General features: G+C 43.0%; 1 protein-coding gene across 4 annotated transcripts in view; it reads left to right on the plus strand.

Annotated features, from left to right (window-relative positions):
- The first annotated feature begins 5085 nt into the window (after positions 1-5085).
- The window catches only part of GDI2 (GDP dissociation inhibitor 2), a 50183-nt gene continuing 28629 nt past the window's right edge, over positions 5086-26639 (plus strand). The window contains exons 1-5 of one of the 4 annotated variants that reach the window (XM_011957067.1): positions 6319-6577; positions 7843-7925; positions 19858-19965; positions 23942-24041; positions 25823-25957. In XM_011957067.1, the coding sequence (XP_011812457.1) occupies positions 7869-7925; positions 19858-19965; positions 23942-24041; positions 25823-25957 (400 nt within the window). In that variant the 5' untranslated portion in view covers positions 6319-6577; positions 7843-7868. Of the gene's footprint in view, positions 6578-7842; positions 7926-14489; positions 14577-19857; positions 19966-23941; positions 24042-25822; positions 25958-26639 lie in introns of all 4 variants that reach the window. The other 3 variants (XM_011957066.1, XM_011957068.1, XM_011957069.1) reach the window with 3 other exon arrangements.

Consider the following 26639-nt stretch of genomic DNA (forward strand, 5'->3'; position numbering starts at 1 on the left):
GGGCTATAATACAGAGAGCAGGTTTGAGCCACCTTAACTGAACACCAAATGTCCAAATAGGATCCTAGCTGGGACCAGGATCTAGGAGGAAACTTGGTGGTCTGCACTCAGGTTGTGGCAGTGAGGTTGAAGAGAAGGGACTGGAAGGATTTTTATGAGGTGGAATGGCCAAAACGTAATGGGGTACTGTGGCAGATTAAATATGGCTACCACTGGGCGCGATGGCTCCCGCCTGGAATCTCATCACTTTGGGAGGCTGCGGCTGGTGGATCACTTGAGGTTAGGAGTTTGAGACCAGCCTGGCTAACACGGTGAAACCCCATATCTACTAAAAATACAAACATTAGCTGGGTGTGGTGGCGTGTGCCTGTAATCCCAGCTACTTGGGAGGCTGAGGCACGAGAATTGCCTGAACTTGGGAGAAGGAGGTTGTAATGAGCCGAGATTGTGCCACTGCACTCCAGCCTGGGCAACAAAGCAAGACTCCATCTCAAATAATAATAATAGTAATAATAATAAAGATGGCTACCAATTTATTAATACTCTTCCAATAGAGACAGGCTCCACAGTTCTTCCATCTGAATTTCGGTGTGCTCTGTGATTGCACTGACAAACAGAACAAGACAGAAGTGACTCTGGGCCAGTTTCTGGGCCCAGGCCTTAAGAGACAAGTAACTTCCACTTCTTGTTTCTTTCAGCACCACCACTCTGAGAAGTGCAAGCCAAACAGAGGCCACACATAGCTGCTCTGGTAGACAGCCCCCTGAGCTCCCACAGACGGCCAGCCTCAGCTGTCAGCCACGTGGTTGTGCCATCTTGGATGTCCAGTCCAGTAAAACCTTCAGATGACTGCAGCCCAGCCACTAACTGAAGCTGTCTGAAAGCCCAGGCAATTATCACCTGGGTAACCCATTTGATCCATAAGAAATACGTTGTTTTTTTTAAGTTGCTAGTTTGTTTTTTTTTTTTTCCACTTAAGCCACTAAATGTTGGGGTGGTTTGTACACCGTAATAGAAAACCAGAATAGATGCAGAAGGAGATAAAGACGGCAGAACCAAGGATGACATCTAGAATTCTGGTTTGAGCAGAAATAAAGACTGGGAGTAGGGCTGGGCGCTGTGCTCACGCTTGTAATCCCAGTAATTTGGGAGGCTGAGGTGGGCGGATCACTTGAGGCCAGGAGTTCAAGACCAGCCTGGCCAACATAGTGAAACCCAGTCTCTACTGAAAATATACAAATTAGCTGGCTGTGGTAGTTGGCACCTGTAATCCCAGCTACTCGGGAGGCTGAGGCAGGAGAATCACCTGAACCCGGCAGGCAGGGGTTGCAGTCAGCCATGATTCTGCCATTGTACTCCAGCCTGGGCGACGAGAGCAAAATTCTGTCTCAAAAATAAATAAATAAATAAAATAAAGACTGGGAGCAGACAAACAGTTTGTAGGGGATGGTTCTGGGTAAATGATCATAAGCCAGGAAATATATACTTTTGGAACTTAATTAAAATTCCTTTCTAGAGATCCCATTACGTTCCCTCTACAGCATTAGCTATCCAGGTTTTACACAGGTTTATGTTTTATAGATAGCTATCTCTAAGACTCTTTAAAATATTAGTTTTAGTATCTCTTCCTAGAAGAAAAGTTGTATTTCTCCAAAGTATCAGGAGGAACTGGGGCCTGGCGTGGTGACCGACACTAGTAACCACAGCACTTACGGAGGTTGTGGCGGGCAGACTGCTTGAGCCCAGGAGTTCGAGACTAGCCTGGCCAACAAGGTGACCCTCCATCTCTACCAAAAATACACAAATCAGCTGAGTATGGTGGGCACATGCCTGTACTCCTACTTAGGAGGCTGAGGGAGGATCACTTCAGCCCAGGAGGCTGAGGCTCCACAGAGCTATGGCTGTACCACTGCACTCTGGCCTGGGCAACGGAGTGAGACCCTGTCTTAAAAAAAAAAAGTGGGGGGGGAACTAGTACCAATATCATCACATTCAGTCCTTGTTGATCTAGGGCTCAACTTCCAAGTCCCCTATTCATTTGTCAAATATTTACTCATCCTCTACTAGTTGCTCAGCCCTTTACTGGGTGTCCAGGCTTAATATCCCTGCCCCTATGGAGTTTACATCCAATTTGGCAAGCAAAGAACAAGTGAAGAAAATAATTACCCCTCTAATAAAAGCAGTGAGAAACAAGCAGGGTACTGACAGAGAATGATGGTTGAGGGGAAAGCTGAAACCTAAGGAAGTGGAAAAAGCTGTATGAAGACGTGCAGGGGGAAGTGAGGAGTGGTAGCCATGGAAGCAAGAGTACAAAGGCCCTTGGGTGGTTAAAGGCTTGACCAGATTCTAGGAACCGAAACACAAGCATGTTTGGGGTTTAATGATCAAGGAGCCAAGGAGCACTACAAAATAGAGTTGGAGAGACAGAGAGGCTAGATTAAGGTATTAGGTCATATTTAAGGATTTGCAATGTATCCCTTTTTTTTTTTTGAGATGGAGTCTTACTCTGTCCCCCAGGCTGGAGTGCAGTGGCGCCATCTTGGCTCACTGCAACTTCCGCCTCCCAGGTTCCAGAAATTCTCCTGCTTCAGCCTCCTGAGTAGCTAGAATTACAGATGTGCACCACCATACCAGGCTAATTTTTGTATTTTTAGTAGAGACGGGGTTTCACCATATTGGTCAGGCTGGTCTCAAACTTCTGACCTCAGGTGATCTGCCTCAGCCTTCTAAAGTGCTGGGATTACAGGCGTGAGTCACCATGCCCGGCTAGGATCTACAATGTATTCTAAGTATAAAAGATATACAGAAGTCTGAACGTGATCTGATGAGTGTTTTGAGAAGAAAATGGACAGAAGAGATAGGAGAAGAGGAAAAGGAGAGGAAAAAAAACCTGTTGAGAAACTGCCACGGTGATCCAGGAGACAGAAAGATGGTCTGGGCTGAAGTTCGCTCTCATTTTCTTTCCTTAGATTACATCTCTCTTTTTCAAAGTGCAGATGGATGATTAGTAAAAACAGATCAGCAAACAATTATTCCCATGTACCCAGGTATAAATAACACTCCATGGATTCCTGCTTTGCATAAAGATTTGAAATATTTTATTTTTTTGAGACAGAGTCTGGCTCTGTCACCCAGGCTGGAGTGCAGTGGCGCGATCTTGGCTCACTGCAACCTCAGTCTCCCAGGTTCCAGTGATTCTCCCGCCTCAGTCTCCCGAGTAGCTGGGACTACAGGCATGTGCCGCCACACCTGGCTAATTTTAAGATTTGAAATATTTTAAAGATTGATGGTGTCCTGGTTTGATCTTGGGTTTTGGCACCAAAACATAAAATTAAAAATACTGATGTTTTCCACTCATCTTCACCAACCAACCTACTTCCCCTAAACCTAAGGTTTCACTCTAGCAGGAACTACCTTCTGTGGCATGAGATCCACTGAACCAATTAGTGGCTTTCAAGTTTCTTCACCTTAAGCAGTATTTATCGTCTACAAGTTCCCTTGCAACTGGAATGGGTTGGGTGGAAGATCCAAGAAAAAGCACAGAATTTTCTTTTTCTGACACAGGGTTTTGCTCTGTTGCCCAGGCTGGAGGGCAGTGGCATCATCATGGTTGACTGTAGCCTTGATCTTCCTGGGCTCAAGGGATCCTCCCAGGTCAGCCTCCTGAGTAGCTAGGACTGCAGGCTCGTGCCACCATGCCCAGCTTTTTTTTTTTTTTTTTTTTGAGACAGTCTCGCTTTGTTGCAAAAGTTGGAGTGCAGTGGCACGATCTTGGCTCACTGCAACCTCTGCCTCCTGGGTTCAAGCAATTCTCTGCCTCAGCCTCCCGAATAGCTGGGATTACAGACGCCTGACACCACTCCTGACTAATTTTTAGTTTTAGTTTTAGCAGAGACAGGGTTTCATCATCTTCGACAGGTTGGTCTTGAACTCCTGACCTTGTGATTCACCTGCCTCGGCCTCCCAAAGTGCTGGGATTACAAGCGTGAGCCACCACACCCAGACTGCCCTTTTTTGTTTTTTGAGATGGAGTCTCACTCTGTCGCCCGGGTGGGAGAGGCGTGGTGCGATCTTGGCTCACTGCAGCCTCTGTCTCCCCGGTTCAAGCGATTCTTCTGCCTCAGCTTCCCGAATAGCTGGGACTATCGGCATGTGCCACCACGCCCGGCTAATTTTTGTATTTTCAGTAGAGATGGGGTTTCACCATATTGGCCAGGCTGGTCTCAAACTCCAAACTCCTGACCTTGTGATCCGCCTGCCTCGGCCTCCCAAAGTGCTGGGATTACAGGTGTGAGCCACCGTGCCCAGCCTCCAGCTAATTTATAGGGACGGTGCCTCAGTTTGTTACCTAGGCTGTACACCACAGGTTGGTTTTGAACTCCTGGCCCCAAGTGATCCTCCCATCTCAGCCTCCCGAAGTGTTGGGATTACAGGCATGAACCACTGTGCCTGGCCCAAGTACAGCATTTTAGATGCACTCAGTCCGTTAAGGCTCAGTCCAGGTTTGATTGTTGTTGTCCTTCTGTTGGGCCATAGGTTCTATACTGCGAACTAAAATGAACTTCAGTGTTAAGTAAGGAAGGGATCCTTATTAGCCTTAAATTCACTTCCCTTATCTCAGTGTCTTTAAGTTTCTCAGAACTCTGAGTATTGATGAAATAGTCTTCACCTGAAACATGGTTAACATAATTCAGTTGACATCCTTAAATTGCTCTTCAACAGTCAGAGGCTGATGGCAATTGTGAAAAAAGCTCTTTATTGTTACTGCTAATTTTAAAAAAAGGGTCAGTAATCAGGTGTGGTGACCTGTACCTCTTGTCCCTGCTACTCGGGAGACTGAGGTGGGAGGATGGCTTCAGCCCAGGAGATCAAGGCTGCAGTGAGGCATGATTGCACTGCTGCACTCCAGCCTGGACGACAGGGCGAGATCGTCTCAGGAAAAAAAAAAAAAAAGGGTATTTCATATTGGTCTAAAAATACAGGTAGTATGACCCCCTGATGACGTGAAGACAGAGCAACAGAAGGACCTTCTTTAGTCATCATTAGCTTAGCCAAAAGAAAAGTCGGTTATACTCACTGTTGCATAATCAATTGTATGGTCAACTTTGCACTAATTTATTTGGTGACAAATATACACAATCAAATTAAGGTTGAATGTAAATTTAAACTTTACTTTTGCTTTCTTCTCCCCTCCCTGCGAAAAAGGTCCATGGTCCAATATAACATACCTTATCCAAGTATTTACGGGTTAAGAAACATTTTTAAAAGTTGTTACATTCTTTCCTCTATCTTGATGATTTAAATATGAGCAAGTTCGGTCTATCAAGGCAGGCTCATAATAGCTATTATCGATAAGTAGTTGAGTAGTTCTTGAATGCCAAATCTTCATTGTCTGCTGACTATGCAGATTTATCACGTGCTGAAAACACAGGTTTTCCAACTGTCAACGCCTTTACGAAATTCACCTGCCTAGGCTTTCGTGGGATTTGCCTCTTGGGAGCCGAGAACACAGCTTCTGCTTACACCCGTGTCCTCAATGAAGTTAGAGATTCCTGAGAATTCTAGAAAAAGAGGAGGGGGTTAGAAGGGAAGCAAGGAACAGTTTCTAAGCTTAGGGCCTAAACCTTTGCATCCAAGGATCAGCTACCACGTTTACAGCGGCTTTAAGTTACAGCCCCTGGTAAGTGCGGATCGGCTTCCCAATGAAACCTGGCCTTCACTTTCATCTCTGTTAAGGGTTACTTTTATCAAAAGAAGCCGCTTTGCCTCCTACCACTTTCCTAAAGCGCCCACCGGCAACGCACCAAACTGGGAAGGCACAGAGCGGGAAACAGGACACGTGTGATTTCCGAACTCTTTCCGGCGGGCTCCGGGCCCCGGCGAGCCCAGCCCCGCGGGAAGAACCAAGGCCGCCACTCCTGAGAGGCGGCCCGACCCGCGTTCCTCGCCCACGTGGCCGCCGCACGCACCCGCTCAAAGTCCAAGGGCGGCGGTCCGGCTCTGGGACCTTGGACCGAGCGAGCTCCCGCCCCGACGGCGGGAGTCAGAACCGTGGTAGCCGGCAGTACTCCCCTCCCGCTATTCCGTGCACCTCCACCCCAGTCTACGCGCCGCCTCCCAGACCCGGGTGGCAGAGACCGCAAGGGGAACCGGAAGCCAAAATGGCGACGCCCCGCCCTTTTCCTCTCGCGAGAGGCGGTGAAGGAAAAAAAGTTGGGCGAGTGACGGGGATGTAACCAATTAGAGCGCCGGAAGTGCCTGATTGGCGGCCCTCCCGGTGCCTGCAGGCCCCGCCCCGGCTGCGGAGACTCAGTCACCGCCCTCCCCTCCCCGCCCCCTCCCGTTTTCTCCCCGCCCGGTTCTTCTCTTCCCGTCTGAGGTGGCGGCAGGTCTCGCCTTGTCGCCAGCTCCATTTTCCTCTCCTCTCTTCCCGTTTCCTTCGCGCACGAGAGCGCCTCTCAGACTCGCACGGTGGTCACGGAGCCCCTGCGCCTTTTCCTTTCTCTGGTCCTGCGTCCGCGCCTGCCCCGCCATGAATGAGGAGTACGACGTGATCGTGCTGGGCACCGGCCTGACGGTGGGCGCCGGGGCTGAGGGGCCGGGGTTGAGCAGCCGGGGCGGGCGCATCGCCGGCTCCTGCACGGCCCGCGGGTCGCAGCTCCTCGGGGGTCTCGTTGTGCCGTCAGCCGTAGCTTTCGGGACGGGAGTCGTGGTTCGGGGCACGGGCGGGTTCGGGGGCGCCCCGCGTCCCGGGGCGATCGGGCGACTCGCAGTGTGAGGGGCAGGCGGGGAAATGGAGATGCGGGCCGCAAGACTCCGGGCGGGGTAACGGCAGAGCCCGGTTGCTGCGCTTCCCCCCTGCGGAAGCGGAGTGGAGGGAGAAGGCGGCCCGGGCCGAGGCTCCCGCTCCCCGCTTTGGGCCGGTGACTTCTCCCGGTTGGAAACTAGCACCCGAGGCGGAGGGGACGGTGCAGGCCTCGCGGTTGCATTTCCTATTCCGCCTCGGCCGCTTCCCCGGGTCAGTCTGGCTGCCAAAGCCGAGCACGGGGTTTCCTGACAAGTCTTGGATAATCACTGCTTCGAAACTGCTAGGGCTTGATTAACTTATATTTTTGGAGAAAAGGCAGAAATTAATCTTTTAATCCTTTCTCCCCCCTGCCAATAAGAAGTATTATTGAATCTTTTTAGCTACCCTCCATTCCCACTTACCGAGCATCTGTAGAATTGGAATTGAGTTTTTTCGAAACTTGTCTATCAAATGCTTTCGCACCTGACCTTCGCCGCCTTTTCCTTTTGTTTGGTGGGTTCCCTGCCTCCTTTGTTACTTCTGGACTCTTTTCCCCTAAGAATTGGATTGGTGATGGATTGCTAAAGGCCAAGTTCTCTGTACTCCGAAGCTTTCTTCAGGGAGTTGGAAGATAAATCAATAACAACATGAAGAATGCATTGTAATATATATGAATGCAAGGTGTACCTAATACCATGGTATATTGATTTTCCTGGTTATCTGTCTGCTTAGGGAACTTTAGGTTAACTGTAGATAATGCAGGCAGGTTCTGTAGTTTGTACTTTTTCTGTTTTGTTTTTGTTTTTTATGAAGACTGTTCATCTTGCAAAAGAATTTGGAGAAAACCATTTTAACTATCGATTTTTGGGAACTTTGAAATTCTAACTTTGGGCTGCTTGATCATATTTAAGATGAATACTGATGTAAATCTTGTGTATCCTATGTACTCTGACTTTAAATTCCTGCGTCATTTAATGTAGACTTCCCCTTCAAATTTTTTGAAATTTATTATAATCTGTCAGGTTCAAACTGATTTTTTTTTTTTTTTTTTACAGGTAACATCCCAAAATAACACTTTTAAATGTCTCTAGTCAAGGGAAAACCTTCGAACTTTTATTTGGCTAATTTTTTAGGAAAGGTTTGTTAAGACTTAGAATGGTGTTTTTCTGGCCTGTCATTTTGCTGTTTATAGTTACATGCAATTATTAGAGAATATTCATTCAGAATACTTTGTTATGTTTGACAAATTCAGGAATAATCCTGTCAATGTCTTTGAAAAGCTGGAAGACTGTTGGATGCCTAAATGAATAAGCCCTACCCACTGCAGGTTTTGTGCTTTTTCTTTTAAGTGCCTCATTGGGATTCCAAACTGCGCTTAGTAGTTTGTGGTGGATTTTGCCCGTTGGAATGGGTAGTGTTGCTGCCAGCGTGTTGTTAGAGCCGGTTAGTCCCACCGTTTTTCTGTGGTTGTTGCTGGTCTTTCAGATTTGCTCACAATCAAGGTCAGTTGAGCATGGACGAGTGAGTGCAAATCCACCATCATGCAGGCTTCCACAAGCCCCATTCACATCACTTTGTATCAAAGATGGTGAAACAGTCTTTTTATATAACAAGTTAAGATAATGCACTTCGTTTAAATTTTCATTTGGATTGTGAACTTTTTGATAAATGGTAGATGCATACTTAACTGGAAATCAGACCAATTTCTGCTGTCATTTTGTAGCTGTGATAACTTTCATCTCTGTGAGCCCTCCTAAGTTTTCTGAGATGTTCTTTGATAATTATATTAATTCAGGAGAATCACATTATTACCATCCTTGATAGGAGTAGTGATGACAGGATGATTTTGATAATGAGAAATCTTATATCCTTATTTTTAGTGTTACCAGGAATTAGATGACTAAAAATTAGAAGAAGAGAAACCAACGTTAGCACTCAGAATTAACTTTTGAGTGTCTGGAGTTAAATTAATTTTCTTGAAATTTACTTTATATTTAGTGCCTGAGATTTAAGAACCTAAAAAAAGGCAAGTGCTTTCAGTGCTAGGAACTTGTTACTTTTAAAGAAGTGTAAGGAAGTGCTGGAGTTGCTGTGTTGCTTAGTGCTTGTGTGTATGAGTTGTTAAGTCCAAGCTCATAATCACAAATATTGATAGTCATTTTAATCAAAAAGATACTAAATGATTTGGCATAAAGGAGTAAAATCTTCATTCTGTGTGTAAAAGGAATATTCCACACAATTGAATTTTCTAAGGAATTAAGGGTTATCTCTAAAGAGCACAGCTTTTGGATAATGCCTTTCTAAATGCTGTCACAACTTCTCTAACACACCAAGAAACATAATTTACTCGATAACTAAGATTTCACATAGTGAAGATTAATTATTGTGTTGTGCTGTAACATGGTGAAGCCATGAAGACCCCGCCAGCTTTGTAGGAACTTTTGCCCCCTTTACTCTCAGGCTGCTCTGCTTTTTGAGCTCTTGAGTTTACTCTTCAAATTTTTTCCCTCTATCTTACTTTACCGTTAGGCTGACAACATTTACTTTTCTCTGCTTTCAGCATGTGTGGGCAGCCTCTCACCACATATTTTGCACATAGTTCACTGTGGACTTGGAAATAAGTTCACGAGTCTTGTTAGACATAGTAGACTAAAAAAATAAGAGTAGTTCCACAGTTATTTGTGCTTCCCAGAGGTTTTTTTCTTCCCATTTTTGTTGTTCTACACAGTAAGGATTTATGAATAGAAATATATACTTTAGTGATATTTAGCCAGATGATTCTCAGCATCATATGTCTAAAAACTTGCTTTACATCCCAGATACTTTTCCCCATTTCTCTTTATCAAAATTTTGTGATTTCAGATTCAGAGAAGAGGTTTTATACTTGATTTTAAAATTATGAACTATAATTCAGATTGCCTCTTGGATTTGCTTAATCTTAGATTTGCTCTTTGAGAGTTCTTGCTTATAGCTGTGTTAAGAGTTCTGTAGACAAAGGACTTTGTATTCACTACAGTAGTGAGCATAGGATCAATGTTTGCAAATGCTATTACACTTGGGAGCTGTGTTGGAGGCAGTTTAAACCAGCGTTAAGCATCCTGGCCAAAAGAAAATATAAGTGAAATGAGACATATTTTAGCATGTAGAGATGACAGTAGTGTGACATTGGGTTTTAAAGACCACTGGTAGATGTTCACACGCGTGATACACTGCAGTTACCTCTGTCTTCCTTCCTATAGTACCTGACTGGAGACTCTTACTGGAGTAATAGTTTCAGTTGTTTAAACTTCCAGTGACTATTGTGATCAGTTATGGGCAGTAAAAAGGTAAACACAGAACCTGTCTGTAAGTAGCTTGTCCTCATGTTGGGGAGTAACTAATAAGAATTCGTATGAGAAAGCAGTAAGTCCCCTAAGAGGTGCCCTTACAGGAGTTCAGACAGGGAGTCAGGGAAACCTTCATAAAGAAGGAGATGTTTAGCTGGCTTTAAAAAATACTGGCAAGCTTTGAATGGAGGAATGATTTTTTAGGCAGAGACCTGTGTAAGTCAATGTTAAGTCAAAGATGTATGTAGGGAATGGGGAGTGGTTTATTTTGCTTGAAACAGGTTTGGAGAGAGATTCTAGACTAAGAAATGTGAAAATTATCTTCAAGGCAGTGAGAGGACTTTCAGCAGGAGAGTAATATAATTAGCCACATTTCAAGAGAAGGTATCTTTTGACTTTTTTTTTTTTTTTTTTTTTTTGAGATAGAGTCTCGTTCTGTTGCCCAGGCTGGAGTGCAGTGATGTGATCTTGGCTCACTGCAACATCTGCCTCGCAGGTTCAAGCAGTTCTCCTGCCTCAGCCTTCTGAGTAGCTGGGAATTACAGGTGCCCGTCTCCATGCCCCGCTAATATTTGTATTTTTAGTAGAAACGGGGTTTCACCATATTGGTCAGGCTGGTCTCGAACTCCTGACCTCAGGTGATCCCCTCGCCTAGGCCTCCCAAATTGCTGGGATTACAGGCATGAGCCACGCCTGGCTGACAGTTTTTAATGCGATGTATTGGAGGGGCAGAGTCATTTAAAGAAACATTCTTCATAAAACAGCCATTTTTATTATGTTGTTGCTGTAAGATATATGCCATTGAAATGAACTGATTTAAAATTTTTCTGGGTAATATATTTTCACATATTTCTAGGTAAGTAGTTTTGAAAAGGCACCTTAATATTAATTATTAGATACTTTGTACTCCTGGTCGCATTTGTGTATATGTGTTTATATTTGTAGTTTTGCTTTGTTTTTTTTTTTTTTCCCCCATAACAGTACTTTTTATTTCTAGACAGAGTTCTCTGTTACCCAGGCTGGAGTGCAGTGGTTCAATCTTGGCTCACTGCAACCTCTGCCTCCCTGGTTCAGGTAATTCTTCTGCCTCAGCCTCTCAAGTGTTTGGGATTACAGGCGCTCACCACCATACCTGGCTAATTTTTTTGTATTTTTAGTAGAGATGGAGTTTTACCCTGTTGGCCAGGCTGGTTTCGAACTCTTGACCTCAGGTGATCTGCCTGTCTCAGCTTCCCAAAGTGCTGGGATTACAGGCGAGAGCCACCGTACTCGGCCCATAACAGAACTTTAAAATGCAGTAGGATTGATAGGGCGTAGAGGATTTTTTTGTTTGTTTTTGAGACAGGGTCTCAGTCTCTCACCTAGGCTGGAGTGCAGTTGTGTGATCACAGCTCACTGTAGCCTCAACCTTCCAGGCTGATGCGATCCTGCCGCTTCAGCTTCCCAAGTTAGCTGGAACTACAGGTGGCATGTGATTTGGGTATTTTTTGTGGAAATGGGGTTTTGCCATATTGCCCAGGCTGGTCTCGAACTCCTGGGCTCAAGCAGTCCTCCTGCCTTGTCCTCCCAAAGTGTTAGGATTTCAGGTGTGAGCCACCTTGCCCGGATGGGGTATAGAGTTTAGTTTGTCACTAGGTGTTTAGTTTGTCACTAGGAAGGTATATCAAAATACTAATAAATTTTGGCTCTGTTCCCTTCCAAGTCTAAATTGCTCTGTAATTGGGGGTGGGGAGTGGGCATTAATTTTTCAGCATACCATTTAGTGTTACTGGCCATGGAAACACCATTTAGGTGTAACAATTCATATATACAAATTCCATTCGGCCTCTTCAGGTGCTTTGTCTAATATGTTTGGGTGTTGTCCAAATCAGTTATTCTGTTTTTGATTATTGCAACTCTGGTGCTATTATGTGTAGGGTGCTGAAGGAAGAGAGCATCAGTATCGCTGACGGTTCTGTCCCCCAGCCCCACATCCACATATCTACACATACTAGCACTTTGGTGCAATTAAACATTGAAAACCATTTTGGCTGGTTACCTCTTTTTATGTAGGGGAACTATCAAGTGCCAGGTGGGTGACAGATGCTAGTGTCATATAGAACTTGGATTCTGAAGATGATTTTATAGTCTTAGTGATTTTGGATGTGAATATGTATTCTTACCCTGCTTAGGTCATTTGTAGGTGAGTTTGAAGTTAGAGTGGGTACTCTTACCTGTTACATTTAAAACTCATATGTTGGTGAATATTCATTCACATACAGGTTTCCTGGTTAAAGTTAGCAGTATACTTGACGTACATGATGGACCAGCTTTTCTAGTGTGAAAAAGAGAAGCTTGGTTTCTATGGCTTTAATGTGCTTTGCTTGTGAATATTGTGTATTCACCAGATAGGCTGTAGTAGAATTTAATTTTGAGCTGGTAATTTTGGAAAATGCTAAAATTTTAGGATCATTAATATATACGCTGTGCCCAGATATGACTGATAAATTGTATCAATGAATTAATGACTTCACCCCATGTTTTAAAACATGTTTAAAGTTTTAAACATGTCCCAAAGTTTGAAGTATTATGTTTGTGCTATTATATATTCTTTTAGCAGTGTGGAAGCAGTCTTTTATAATAGTTGGATATAGAGGAACCACTGGGCCTGCAGATTTTTTATTAGCTTTAGTTAGCTCTTGTCATATTTGCTCCGAGTGGTGCCTTTGAAGGTAGTTGCTGTCAGCTCTTTGGACTTGGCCACATCTTTAAATTACTGGGCTCTTTATTTTAGGCCTCAGTGCTTGCTGTACAGCCATAGTCTGGTGGATCATGCTTAGTGTGAAAGGTTATGTATAGAAGCTGTGCAACACTCTAATTTGCTTGTGAGATTTTGCTTTCAAAAGTTGAACCCTGCAGTCTACTTTTGTCAGCTGGGAATGTAACTGTTCTTCCTCTGTTGTGTCATAACTTATTTTTAAGATAGTAAATATTTTATTTTCATATGTAGAACTGTATGTTGGTGCTGCTTTAGGTTGTTTTCTTCCTCCCCCACCAAAAAAAAAGTAAATTGTTTTAGTCAGTATTAGGCTTGATTTTTGTAGTTGTAAAATAACTTCATTTCCTTTTATGAAGACTTAATGAAGAAAGTGAAAAGGCAGGCCACAGAATGGAAGAAGATAATTGCAGTACATGTAACTAAGAAAGGGTTTATATATAGTATATAAAGTACTTTTATAAAGCAGTGAGAAAAAGACAACCCATTTAAAAAATGGGGAAAAATAGGCACTTATCAAAAGTGCCTTATCACTTAGCTTGATCATCAGTAAACAGTTTTTGTTTTTTTTTTAATTTTTATTTTCTTTTGTAGAGATGGGGTCTCACTAAGTTGCATAGGTTGGTGTTGAACTTCTGGGCTCGAGCGATTCTCCCACCTTGGCCTCCCAAAGTGCTGGGATTATAGGCATGGGCCACCACGCTGGTCCTTGATAATTAATCAACTATTTAAAAAGTATTCAACCTTATTTGTCTTCAGGAAATGCAAATTAAATCACTTCTTAACTAGAATGGCTACAGTTAAAAAGGCAACTACTTAAGGGGTCAAGGATTTGAAACAATGGGGACTTGCACTGCTGACAAAAGTGTACATTGGTACAACCGTTTTGGAAAGCTGTTTGGTAATATCTGTTGAATGTATTTATGCTCTTCTTGATATATAACAGAAATGCACACTTAAAAGACACATATGAGAATGTTCATAGAGCATTATTTGTAATAGTAAAAAACTGGAAACTAAACTATCCAAATATCCACCAAGAGTAGAATGGAGAAGTAAATTGTGGTATATTCATTCAATGGAATCATCTACAGCTGTGTTACCCGAAGTGTGATGCGTAGCTCAGCTGCATCTGCAACACCTGAGAATTTACCAGAAATGCAGACGTTTAGGCCCCAACCCAGATATTACACAGTCAGAATCTACAGTTTAACAGGATCTCCATGTTATTCTTATGTATAATAAAATTTGCAAACACAGCTTTAGTCATTCTCGAAATTGGTCCTGGACCAGCATCATCAGTATCACCTCATCAGCATCAGTGGTGGTGACACCTATAGTCCCAGCACTTTGGGAGGACAACACAGGAGGATTGCTTCAGCAAACCTTGCTTTGCAAGGCCAAGGCTGGGCAACATAGTGAGATCCCTGTCACTACAAAAAGTTAAAAAATTAGGCGTGGTGGCACATGTCTGTAGTCTCAGCTACTCTGGAGGCTGAGGTGAGAGGATCTCTTGAGCCTAGAGGTTGAAGCTGTAGTGAGCCATGATCACACCACTGCACTCCAGGCTGGGCAACAAAGTGAGACCCTGTCTACCCCCGCCACTTTTTTTTTTTTTAAGAGCAAATTCTCAGATCCAGCCTCAGATGGTACTAACTCAGAAGCTCTGGAAATGGGGCCCAGCAGTCTGTTTCTTCAAGCCTTCCAGGTGATGTGAATACAACCGGAAGTTTGGAAATCTGCATAGAATTTACATTTCTAACAAGTTGGCAGGTGATGCCAAGTCAGGAACCACACTGAGATGCCCTGCTTGCAGGGTTAGCCATACACTCTGTAAAGCTCCAGATAGTAGCTGGGCGCCATGGCTCACACCGGTAATCCTAGCTCTTTGGGAGGCTGAGGCGGGTGGATCATCAGGTCAGGAGTTCGTGGCCAAGATATTGAAACCCCCATCTGTACTAAAAATACAGTAATTAGCCGGGCGTGGTGGTGCATGCCTGTAATCCCAGCTACTTGGGAGGCTGAGGCAGGAGAATTGCTTGAACCCGGGAGGCTCGGGAGGTTGCGGTGAGCTGAGATTGTGCCATTGCACTCTAGCCTGGGTGACAAGAGTGAAACTCCGTCTTTGAGAAAAAAAAAAAGCTCCAGATAGTAAATATTTTAGGTTATGTAGACTTTCTGGTCTCGCTCACAGCTGCCCAACTCTGCTGTGGTACTAGGAAAACAGCCATAAACAGTATGTGCATGAACAGATATGGGTATTTACCAATAAAACTTCACAGAAATAGCCTTCAGGCTGGATTTGTCTCATCTCTGGGGACCTTTGCTCTATAGCAATGAGAATAAATAGACCATGCACAAAACATGAAAGAATCTTGAAAGATGTTGCATAATGTCGGATGCAGAAAGTTAATACACATGATTACATTTTTACAGAGTTCAGAAGCAGGCAGAACAAATCTTTGCTATTAGAAATTATGAGAGTGCTGGGAGATGGTGGTGGTTATGATTGGAATAGGCCATGAGGGCCTTCTGGAGTGCTCAGAATGTTTTGTTTCTTGAGCCAAGGAAAGAATGATTCAGGCCAGGCGTAATGGCTCACGTCTGTAATCCCAGCACTTTGGGAGGCCAAGGTGGGCAGATCACTTGAGACCAGGAGTTCAAGACCAACCTGGCCAACATGGTGAAACCCCATCTCTACTAAAAATACAAAAATTAGCCAGGTGTGATGGTGCATGTCTATAATCCCAGCTACTCAGGAGGCTGAGGCAGGAGAACTGCTTGAACCTGGGAGGTGAAGGTTGCAGTGAGCCAAGATCGCGCCACTGCATTTGAGTCTGGGCAACAGGGTGAGACTTCTATCTCAATTAAAAAAAAAAAAAAAGAAAAAATGATTCACACTCCTGTAGTAAAATTTGAACCTCATCGTAAGTAATTTAAAACATTTAAAAAGTACTAAATGAATAGATACGTTATGGAAGAAAACTTGAAATTTGTGTGAATTTTAAAAATACGGGTTTCAAAGTCAAATAGACTTGTAGAGAATAAGATTGTTCTTTGACATCTAGGGTCCTTTGGATAAATTTGAGAAATATTAAAGATTTATAAAGATACATGGAATTTCCTTTGTCACTTTAAGAAATAAAACGCTGATCACCAAAACCCTTTTTGAGTGATTATGTGCCCCGTTCCTGTGTTTCTTCACATTAATTGTATTTTTTCCCTCTTCTTAATTTGGTTTGTGTTAGTGTATTCGTGCTTGCTTTATCTTTTTCCTGAGAGTGGTCATTTATACTTTTTGGTTGATTGTCAATTTATTGGTGGTTATCCTATATGCTTTGCTTAGGGCTCTAGCATTCAAACTTTTTAGTCTGAGGATCTGTTTACATTCTAAAAATTTAAGGATCTTGAAGAGCTTTTGTTTATGAAGGTTGTAGCTATTGATATTTATCATATTAGAAATGGAGGAATAAATAATTTACTGACAAATAATAAACTAATTACATGTTAACATGTATAACAATTTTAACTGTATATGTGCTTTTTTTTTGTTACTGAGATAGGATCCCACTTTGTTACCCAGGCTGAAGTGCAGTAGCCTTATCACGGCTCACTGCACCCTCACCCTTGGGGGTTCAAGTAATCCTCCCACCTCTCAGCCTCCTGAGTAGCAGGGACTACAGGTGCTCACCACCACACTCAGCTAATTTTTGTATTTTTTGTAGAGATAGGGTTTTGCCCTGTTGTCCAGACTGGTCTCCAACTCCTGGGCTTAAGTCATCTGCCTCAGTATATTTTCTAAAAATTGTGAGAAGACTATCAATATTTTACATTTTATGCAAACCCTTTAATGTCTGGCTTAATAAAACTGAATTCACATACATGCTTCTGTGTTCAGTTCTGTTGTGATGTATTGTCTCGGCTGAAGTATATGAAAACAGGTCTCACACAGACATGTAGTTGGAAAAGGGAGGAGTAATTAGCTTTTCAGGTTTTTGTAGATATTCTTTGGTTTACACAAAAGCACAAGTGGTAGTTTTTAAAAGATTGATTCCGGCCGGGCGCGGTGGCTCAAGCCTGTAATCCCAGCACTTTGGGAGGCCCAGACGGGCGGATCACGAGGTCAGGAGATCGAGACCATCCTGGCTAACACGACGAAACCCCGTCTGTACTAAAAAATACACACAAAAAAAACTAGCCGGGCGAGGTGGCGGGCGCCTGTAATCCCAGCACTTTGGGAGGCTGAGACGGGCGGATCACGAGGACAGGAGATCGAGACCATCCTGGCTAACACGACGAAACCCCGTCTGTACTAAAAAAAATACAAAAAACTAGCCGGGTGAGGTGGCGGGCGCCTGTAGTCCCAGCTACTCGGGAGGCTGAGGCAGGAGAATGGCGTAAACCCGGGAGGCGGAGCTTGCAGTGAGCTGAGATCCGGCCACTGCACTCCAGCCCGGGCGACAGAGCGAGACTCCGTCTAAAAAAAAAAAAAAAAAAAGATTGATTCCATTATGAAATCTGAAGCCACATTAATGAATGTTTTATATTCTGATATATTAAAACCCATTGATCTAGCTTGCACTTTCAATTCCTCTTTTTTCTTCCTGTGTGATTTTGTAATTTCATTTATCCGTTATTTGGAAAATAAGGTTTACTCTGAGTAAAGCGGGTCTTCTCAATGTTGACACATTTCATTTTACAATATCAAAAATCATGTTTGTTAGTATTGTCACTGATAATGTCAGAAAAGTTCTTCATGTACTGGGGAACCTGACGTGCCCATGGTGGTAGTTGTAAGCTTTCCATAATTCTTTTTTTTTTTTTTGAGATGGAGTCTTGCTCTGTCACCAGGCTAGAGTGCAGTGGAGCGATCTCGGCTCGCTGCAGCCTCCAGCTCCCTGGTTCAAGAGATTCTTCTGCCTCAGCCTCCTGAGTAGCTGGGATTACAGACATGCACCACCACGCCCAGCTAAGTTTTGTATTTTTAGTAGAGATGGGATTTCACCATGTTGGCCAGGATGGTCTCAATCTCCTGACCTTGTGATCCACCCGCCTTGGTCTCCCAAAGTGCTGGGATTACAGGCGTGACCAGCTGTGCCTGGCCAAGTTTTCTGTAATTCTAATTTTCATTTAAAATTTGACTTTTTTTTATTGGCAACACGTGTCGGTTACTTTCCTTTATGTTCTTCTTTGAGAAAATGTCAAATACCTAAATCTGAATAACCACAGTTTGTTGGTCAGTTCTTTCAAATAAAAATGATTATTCATTAAAAAAGTGGCTAGTTCAGCTTACAGATCGGTGGCATAGAAGGTTTTCCCTGAGCCGAAGTGCTATCTGTATTCTTCCCATTTTGTCACACACAGTGTTTAAAAGATGACTATTGAAGGGTGTATGTTTAATAAAGTTAATTTTTTTGCAACTTAGTCTTGCTTTGTCGCCCAGGCTGGAGTGCAGTGACGTGGTCTCAGCTTACAGCCACTCAGCTCACAACCTCCACCTCCTGGGTTCAAGCAATTCTGCTTCCGCCTCTTGCCGTGCTAATTTTTGTGTATTTTGTAGAGACAGGGTTTCACCATGTTGCTCAGGCTGGTCTGAAACTCCCGGGCTCAAGTGATCCACCCGCCTCGGCCTCCCAAAGTGCTGGGATTGCAGGTGTGAGCCACCACGCCTGGCCAATAAAGTTAATTTTTAATGCTTTTATCAAGGACTTTTTTTTTTTTCCTTCAGATGGAGTTTAGCTTTTGTTGCCCAGGCTGGAGTGCAGTGGTGCGATCTTGGCTCACCACAACCTCTGCTCCCAAGTTCAAGTGATTAACCTGCCTCAGCCTCCTGAATAGCTAGGATTACAGGCATGTGCCACCATGCCCGGCTAATTTTGTATTTTTAGTAGAGAGGGGATTTCTCCATGTTGGTCAGGCTGATCTTGCTCTCCCGACCTCAGGTGATCCACCTGCCCTGGCCTCCCAAAGTGCTGGGATTACAGGTGTGGGCCACTGCACCCACCCTATCAAAGACATCCTTAAGTGAATGCCTGGCGATGAAGAATATAATGACTATTAGTATAGTTTAGAGCCCTGTCTTAGTTTTATCCACCATTGATTTTACATCATCAGTGGAAATGTCAACACTGTTTAAAAAGGTGACTAGGCCGGGCGCGGTGGCTTACGCCTGTAATCCCAGCGCTTTGGGAGGCTGAGGCGGGAGAATCACCTGAGGTCGGGAGTTCAAGACCAGCCTGGCCAACACGGTGAAACCCTGTCTCTGCTAAAAATACAAATAATTGGCCGGGCGCGGTGGCTCAAGCCTGTAATCCCAGCACTTTGGGAGGCCGAGACGGGCGGATCACGAGGTCAGGAGATCGAGACCATCCTGGCTAACACGGTGAAACCCCGTCTCTACTAAAAATACAAAAAACTAGCCGGGCGAGGTGGCGGGCGCCTGTAGTCCCAGCTACTCAGGAGGCTGAGGCAGGAGAATGGCGGGAACCCGGGAGGCGGAGCTTGCAGTGAGCTGAGATCTGGCCACTGCACTCTAGCCTGGGCGACAGAGCGAGACTCCGTCTCAACAACAACAACAAAAAAATACAAAAAATTCACCGGAGTGGTGGGCACCTGTAATCCCACCTACTCAAGAGGCTGAGGCAGGAGAACTGCTTGAACCTGGGAGGTGGAGGTTGCAGTGAGCTGAGATTGCACCATTGCACTCCAGCCTGGGCAACAAGAGTGAAACTCTATCTCAAAAACTAAAAATAAAAAAATAAAAAGGTGACTAATGTCTTAGTGTTATTATGAAACAGTTTTAATCTTGGGATGCACAGGGGCCCGCATACCACACCTGGTTTCTTAAGGACTTTCTTCATAAATTATGTTATGTTGCATGAATATAAGTGTAATTACTAAGAGAATGTGTAATGGTGGGCTTAAAAAAAAAGATCTGTTTTAAACATGCTGTAGAACTTTCTTTTCAAGATACTGTGCTTTTTCTGTAGGAATGTATCCTGTCAGGTATAATGTCAGTGAATGGCAAGAAAGTTCTTCATATGGATCGAAACCCTTACTATGGAGGAGAGAGTGCATCTATAACACCACTGGAAGATGTAAGTGTTAGTCAAATTTCTTTTTTTTTTGAGACAGAGTCTCGCTGTGTCGCCCAGGCTGGAGTGCAGTGGCACTATCTCAGTTCACTGCAAGCTCCACATCCTGGGTTCACGCCATTATCCTGCCTTGGCCTCCTGAGTAGCTGGGACTCCAGGCACCCACCACCATGCCCGGCTAATTTTTTATATTTTTAGTAGAGACGGGGTTTCACCGTGTTAGCCAGGATGGTCTTGATCTGACCTCGTGATCTGCCCGCCTTGGCCTCCCAACATGCTGGGATTACAGGCGTGAGCCACCGCACCCTGCCAAGTGTTAGTCAAATTTTATATGCCTTTCACACTTTGTATTTCACTTGTGAATCTCTACCTTATTCCTTAGAGATGGTCTTATTTTGTTTTATTAAATAGAATATCTGGAGCACTGTTTTTCAGGAGCTTCTAGTTTGAAGCTCATAGAAATTTACATTTTCATTTCTGTTGCTATGTGGAGCAGTTATCTCTTAGCATTAATAGAGTACAGTCTAGGAAGGGAGGGTAGAGGATCGCCTGATGTGCCAGCACAAGTCCAGTGCTTTCCTCATGGTTTTATTTATTCTCTCAGTCCCTCAGAGATGTTTTTTAAATCTCCATTTAACATAGTCTCTGGGGGATTAAAATCTGAGATGGCTTGTAAACCCGTTATGTGACTACAAAACTTAGTTCCTTTTGCTATACTGCCCTGTTTCCTACTTTTTTTGAACATGGACACATAGCATTTCCACAGTGCGTTTTGATATATTGATTTGTTTTTCTGTGTGAGGTTTGTTGAACACCTACATGTATGGATATGACCTGTACTGTGTTTTATGGGAGATAGTTATCATCAATGACTTTTATTTAATCAGTGACTTATTAGACAATACTTATCAAAAAGGATGTTTTTCTATATTCAGTAATACAGAAACACTTAAAGAATAATATGATATATAAAAAAAACTTCCATTGGAGTTCAGCAGTTAACGTTTGCTGTATTTTTTTCATGTCTCTTTTTTTGTTTACTGATTTTGATCCATTGAAAGTAATAAGACATAATGAGGCTTGAGTGAAATATTTCAGCATTCATCTGCTAAGAATAACAGTCTCCTATATAAGCATAATACCATTATATCATATCCAGAACCACATTTAAATTTCCTGGTGATCCCAGTAATCTCTTAATGTAGCTGTTTAGTATTTTAGTATTTAGTCTTTTGTATTTGGTATAATTTTCTCTTTATTCTCTTATTTATTTATTTATTTTGGAGACAGAATCTCGCTCTGCCACCCAGGCTGGAATGCAGTGGCATGGTCTCACCCCCCTACAGCTTCTACCTTCTGGGTTCAGGTGATTCTCCTGCCTCAGCCTCCCAAGTAGCTGAGATTACAGGCGTGCACCACCATGCCTGGCTAATTTTTGTATTGTTAGTACAGACGGGGTTCCACCATCATGGCCAGGCTGGTCTCAAACCCTTGACCTCATGTGATCTGTCTGCCTTGGCCTCCCAAACTGCTGGGATTACAGGCGTGAGCCACCAAGCCTGAGTGCTTTATTCTTTGTTGTTATTTGTTTTTAAGAGACAGAGTCTTGCTCTATTGCCCGGGCTGAAGTGCAGCAGTATATCATAGCTTACTGTAGCCTTGAACTCCTGGGCTCAAGCGATCCTCCTGCATCAGCCTCCTAAGTAGTGGGGTTAAAGATGCATACCAATTGCCTGGCTTATTTTATTTTTTGTAGAGATGAGGGTCTCTCTGTGTTGCCCAGGCTGGTCTCAAACTCCTGGCCTCAAGTGATCCTCCCACCTTGGCTTCCCAAAGTGTTGGGATTATGGGTGGGCACCTCTTTATTTTCTTAATCTACAAATCTCCTCACAATTTTTTTCTTTTCTTAATTTTGTTTTATTTTTATTTTATTTTTTGAGACAGAGTCTTGCTCTGTTGTCCAAGCTGGAGTGTAGTGGTGCAGTCTCAGCTCACTGCAACCTCCATCTCTTGGGTTCAAGTGATTTTTGTGCCTCAGCCTTCTGAGTAGCTGGGATTACAGGCATGGACAACCATGCCTGGCTAATTTTTTGTATTTTTAGTAGACATGGGGGTTTCTCCTTGTTGGCCATCCTGGTCTCGAACTCCTCAAGTGATCTGCCTACCTTGGCCTTCCAAAGTGCTGAGATTATGTGAGCCTCTGCGCCTGGCCTAGTATATTTCTTAGCTGATCTTCAATACAATGAGTAAGATTTCTTTTCCTTTTTTTCTCCCCAGATGTATTCAGGGAGTCATGATTTTTTTTTTTTTAGATGGAGTTTGTCACCCAGGCTGCAGTGCAGTGACACTATCTCAGCTCACTGCAACCTCCACCTCCTGGGCTCAAATGATTCTCGTGCCTCAGCCTCCCAAGTAGCTGGGACTACAGAAGTACACTATCACGTCCAGCTAATTTTTTGTATTTTTAGTAGAGGTGGGGTTTCACCATGTTGATCAGGCTGGTCTCGAACTCCTGGTCTCAGGTGATCTGCCTGCCTTGGCCTCCCACAGTGCTGGGATTACAGGCATGAGCCACTGCGCCCAGCCAGAATTTTTATTGAATAAATATCTACTAATTTTGCTTATTCTGTTCTACCTTAGCAGTAGGATTCATGAGCTCAAGTGACTGTTCTCTAACTTTACAAGCTTTTTGAAATCTGAGCTTCATTTCATTTCATGTGAATTATAAATTAATTGAGTATTCTTACCACATCATAAAAGAACAAAAGGACATTTTTGGCGGAGATGGATATGATTGGTACCTTGTGATGTTACGGGTGTACCCTGTGTCTAGACTCACCAAAATGTACGCAGGAAGTAGGCAGTTATTTATGTATCAGTTATACCTAAGTAAAACTCAAAAATTGTAAATGAACTGGAACTAATTTTAATTGTCTTTTCTGATTGGGAATAATCTAAGGTTTATTTTGAATTCCTTACATAATACGAAAGCAAAATTAAGCCTTTGATAGCTTTTTATTTGGGAGAGAATGAATTTAAAGGATTGCTGTTTGTCAGAGACACCCTAGTTCTGCATACACAGTCCGTATAGAGAACTCGACCGTGTCATCGACAAATAATCTTGTTTTATTTATTTATTGAGATGGAGTCTCGCTTTGTCACTCAGGCTGGAGTACAGTGGTGCCATCCCAGCTCACTGCAACCTCGACCTCCCAGGTTCATGTGATTCTCCTGCCTCGGCCTCCTGAGTAGCTGGGATTACAGGCACACACCACACCCAGCTAATTTTTTTTTTTTTTGGGACGGAGTCTCACTCTGTTGCCAGGCTGCAGTGTGGTGGCGCTATCTTGGCTCACTGCAACCTCTGCCTCTTGCGTTGAAACGATTCTCCTGCCTCAGCCTCCTGAGTAGCCAGGATTACAGGAGCCTGCCACTGCACCCTGCTAATTTTTGTATTTTCAGTAGAGATGGGGTTTCACCATCTTGGCCTGACTGGTCTTGTACTCCTGACCTCCTGATCCACCCGCCTCGGCCTCCCAAAGTGCTTGGGATTACAGGCGTGAGCCACCACGCTTTGCCAATTTTTGTATTTTTAGTAGAGACAGGGTTTCACTATGTTGGTCAGGCTGGTCTCAAACTCCTGATCTCAAGGGATCTACCCACCTTGTGGATTAGAAAGTGCTGGGATTGCAGGCATGAGCCACTGCGTCTGGCCTTGTTTTATATTCTTTCTTTTCTGCTAGTGAAAAACCTTACTTCTGCCATATTTGTTAATTTTAACCTTTATGAGTTTAGTAATTAACTTACATATATATTGGACCTTGCTAAAAATTTTATCTGATAAAAGATGAAATGCCCTTATACTTTACTAGTGTAGTGGTGTTTAGTTATACTAAAAGCACTTAATAAAAATGTGTACATATTGTAATAAAAAATTAAATTTTGTTAACATTATGGCTATTTTTTCCTTTGCTTTTAGTTATACAAAAGATTTAAAATACCAGGATCACCACCTGAGTCAATGGGGAGAGGAAGAGACTGGAATGTTGACTTGATTCCCAAGTTCCTTATGGCTAATGGTAAAGAATTCTAACTTAAATTTATGACAGTACTTTGATTGCAATTTTACTATCAAAACTAACTTTTGACAGTGTACTATTCTGGGTATGAGGAACTGGATTTTGTTGAATGGAACAGCATGGGTGTCTGGAGTCAATAAGTTAGAAAAGGAAGGAAGGGGTTGTGACTTACTAGTAACTGGTTCTGTAGAAACAGATGATGCTGTGGCATAATACATACCAAGATTGTAAGCCTTTGGCACAGACGTACCTGTTGATGGTTATGACAGTTTTAAATAACTGGGCCTTTTGAAACAGCATTATTTTAATGTTTTTCTAGTTTGTAGGGTTTTTAAATTATATTTTCATTTTTTTTTTATTTTAGAGGATCTAAGTTTCTTTTTCTTTTCTTTTCTTTTTTTTTTTTTGAGACGGAGTCTCGCTCTGTCACCCAGTCTGGAGTGCAGTGGCATGATCTTGGCTCACTACAACCTGTGCCTTCTGGTTCAAGCGATTCTCCTGCCTCAGCCTCCCGAGTAGCTGGGATTACAGGTGTGTGCCACCACGCCCAGCTAATTTTTGTAGTTTTAGTAGAGACGGGGTTTTACCATGTGGGCCAGGCTGGTCACTGACATCAAGTGATCTGCCTGCCTGAGCCTCCCAAGTGCTGTGATTACAGGCTAAGTATTTTTTTAAATTGCTGTAATATTAGTACTGTTTTCTGAGATGACATTGAAGAACTAAATTTTTGGTTATAGGTCTGTTTGTGCACATGAAGTAAAGCATCTGCTATCCTTTTTCCTTATTTGAGTTTATATTCTATTGTTTGTTTTTATTAATTTGTTTTGGAGACAGGGACTCTGTCACCCAGGCTGGAGTGTCATGATGCAATCATAGCTTACTGCAGCCTTGACTTCCTAGGCTCAAGTGATCTTCTCACTTCAATGTCCTGATTTGCTGGGTGTCCCACCACACTGGGCTAATTTTTGTGAGTTATGGTAGAGGTGAGGTCTCACTGTGTTGTGTGGGTTGGTCTTGGAGACTTGGGCTCAAATAGTTCCTCCTTGGCCTCCCAAAGTGCTGGGATTACAGGTGTGAGCCACCTGTGCCTGGCCAATAATGCTATAATTTCACACCTCATATCTCTAATAAATTTTTCATTGCTTTTGCAAAAGCAAGTTGATAAAATTATTAACCTTTAAGTTGTAATATTAAAAAAACCTATGTATTCAACCTTGAGTAGGGAAAAAAATAAAAAATAACAAAACTTTGTAATACGCAGTGCAATAAGTATGCATTCTGGTTGTCCTATTTAAAATATGACTTTGGAGATTATTTTGGGCCAGGCGCGGTGGCTCGTGCCTGTAATCCCAGCACTTTGGGAGGCCATGGTGGGTGGATTGTTCGAGCTTAGGAGTTTGAGACCAGCCTGGGCAACATGGCAAAACCCCATGTCTACAAAACAATACAAAAAAAAATTAGCCAGGCATGGTGGTGCCAGGTACTCGCGAGTGTCAGGCTGGAAGCTTGCATGAGCCCAGGAGCTGAGGTGAGGTTGCAGTGAGCTCGTGATCGTGCCATTGCACTGTAGCCTGGGCAACAGGGAAACTGTGTCTCAAAAAAAAATTATTTTGTTGGAGTTATTGAACACTGTTAGGAAAAATTTGAGAAGCTGTTAGTATTAGTAAATGTTCTTTATAATTTATAGTCTTTATAATATATAGTCTTAATTATAGAATTATAAATGTTCTTTATAATTTATAGTCTTATAAGTTATACTTTGAATTATGTGACTTTTCTAGGTCAGCTGGTTAAGATGCTGCTTTATACAGAGGTAACTCGCTATCTGGATTTTAAAGTGACTGAAGGAAGCTTCGTCTATAAGGGTGGAAAAATCTACAAGGTTCCTTCCACTGAAGCAGAAGCCCTGGCATCTAGTAAGTAGTTTTATTTTCTCTAGTAATTAGTTCTATTTTCTCAGAATAATGAGATTTTATACTGGAAAAGCGTCTTAGAGAGGACCCAGTCAACAAATATTTATTGAATGTCTATCATTTGCCAGACACTGTTCTAGGCAGTTGGGAACACATCAGTGAACAAAATGTTCAAAAATTCCTGCCCATTTGAAGCTTAGAGTTTAAATGATCATCTATAGACTATGTACCTTGTGGCTGGCGGATCCGAGCTTATCTAGGGTTAATAGTGTGTTCTTTTCATAGTGATTCATAATGGCTATGCTTTCTGTTGAGTATTTCCTGTGTTTAAAGGCTTTGTATTGAACATTCAATATCATTTTCTTATTTGACTTCTGAAACGTCTCTGTGACATAGGCTCTCCATTTTATAGGTGATGAAACTCAGGCCTAAAATTGTATAGGTAGTAAGTAGCTGGGATAAGTAGCTGGGTTGGAATTGAAATGCTGGTAGTGTGGTTCCAGAGCCCCAGTGCTTAATCGTGTTACTAAGCTTACCCTACACTATATTACCCAATGTGCCAACAGGAGAAGTACTCATTCTGATGATGCTCATCTTCTAGTTGGTCTTGTTACTAATCCCCAATAGCTTTGATTTTAGGAACTCCTGGTGAGTTTGGAATGATATATATATATATATCTATATA

The sequence above is a fragment of the Colobus angolensis genome, unplaced genomic scaffold (assembly GCF_000951035.1).
Source record: "Colobus angolensis palliatus isolate OR3802 unplaced genomic scaffold, Cang.pa_1.0 Scaffold432, whole genome shotgun sequence".
In the NCBI taxonomy this organism is placed as follows: Eukaryota; Metazoa; Chordata; class Mammalia; order Primates; family Cercopithecidae; genus Colobus; species Colobus angolensis.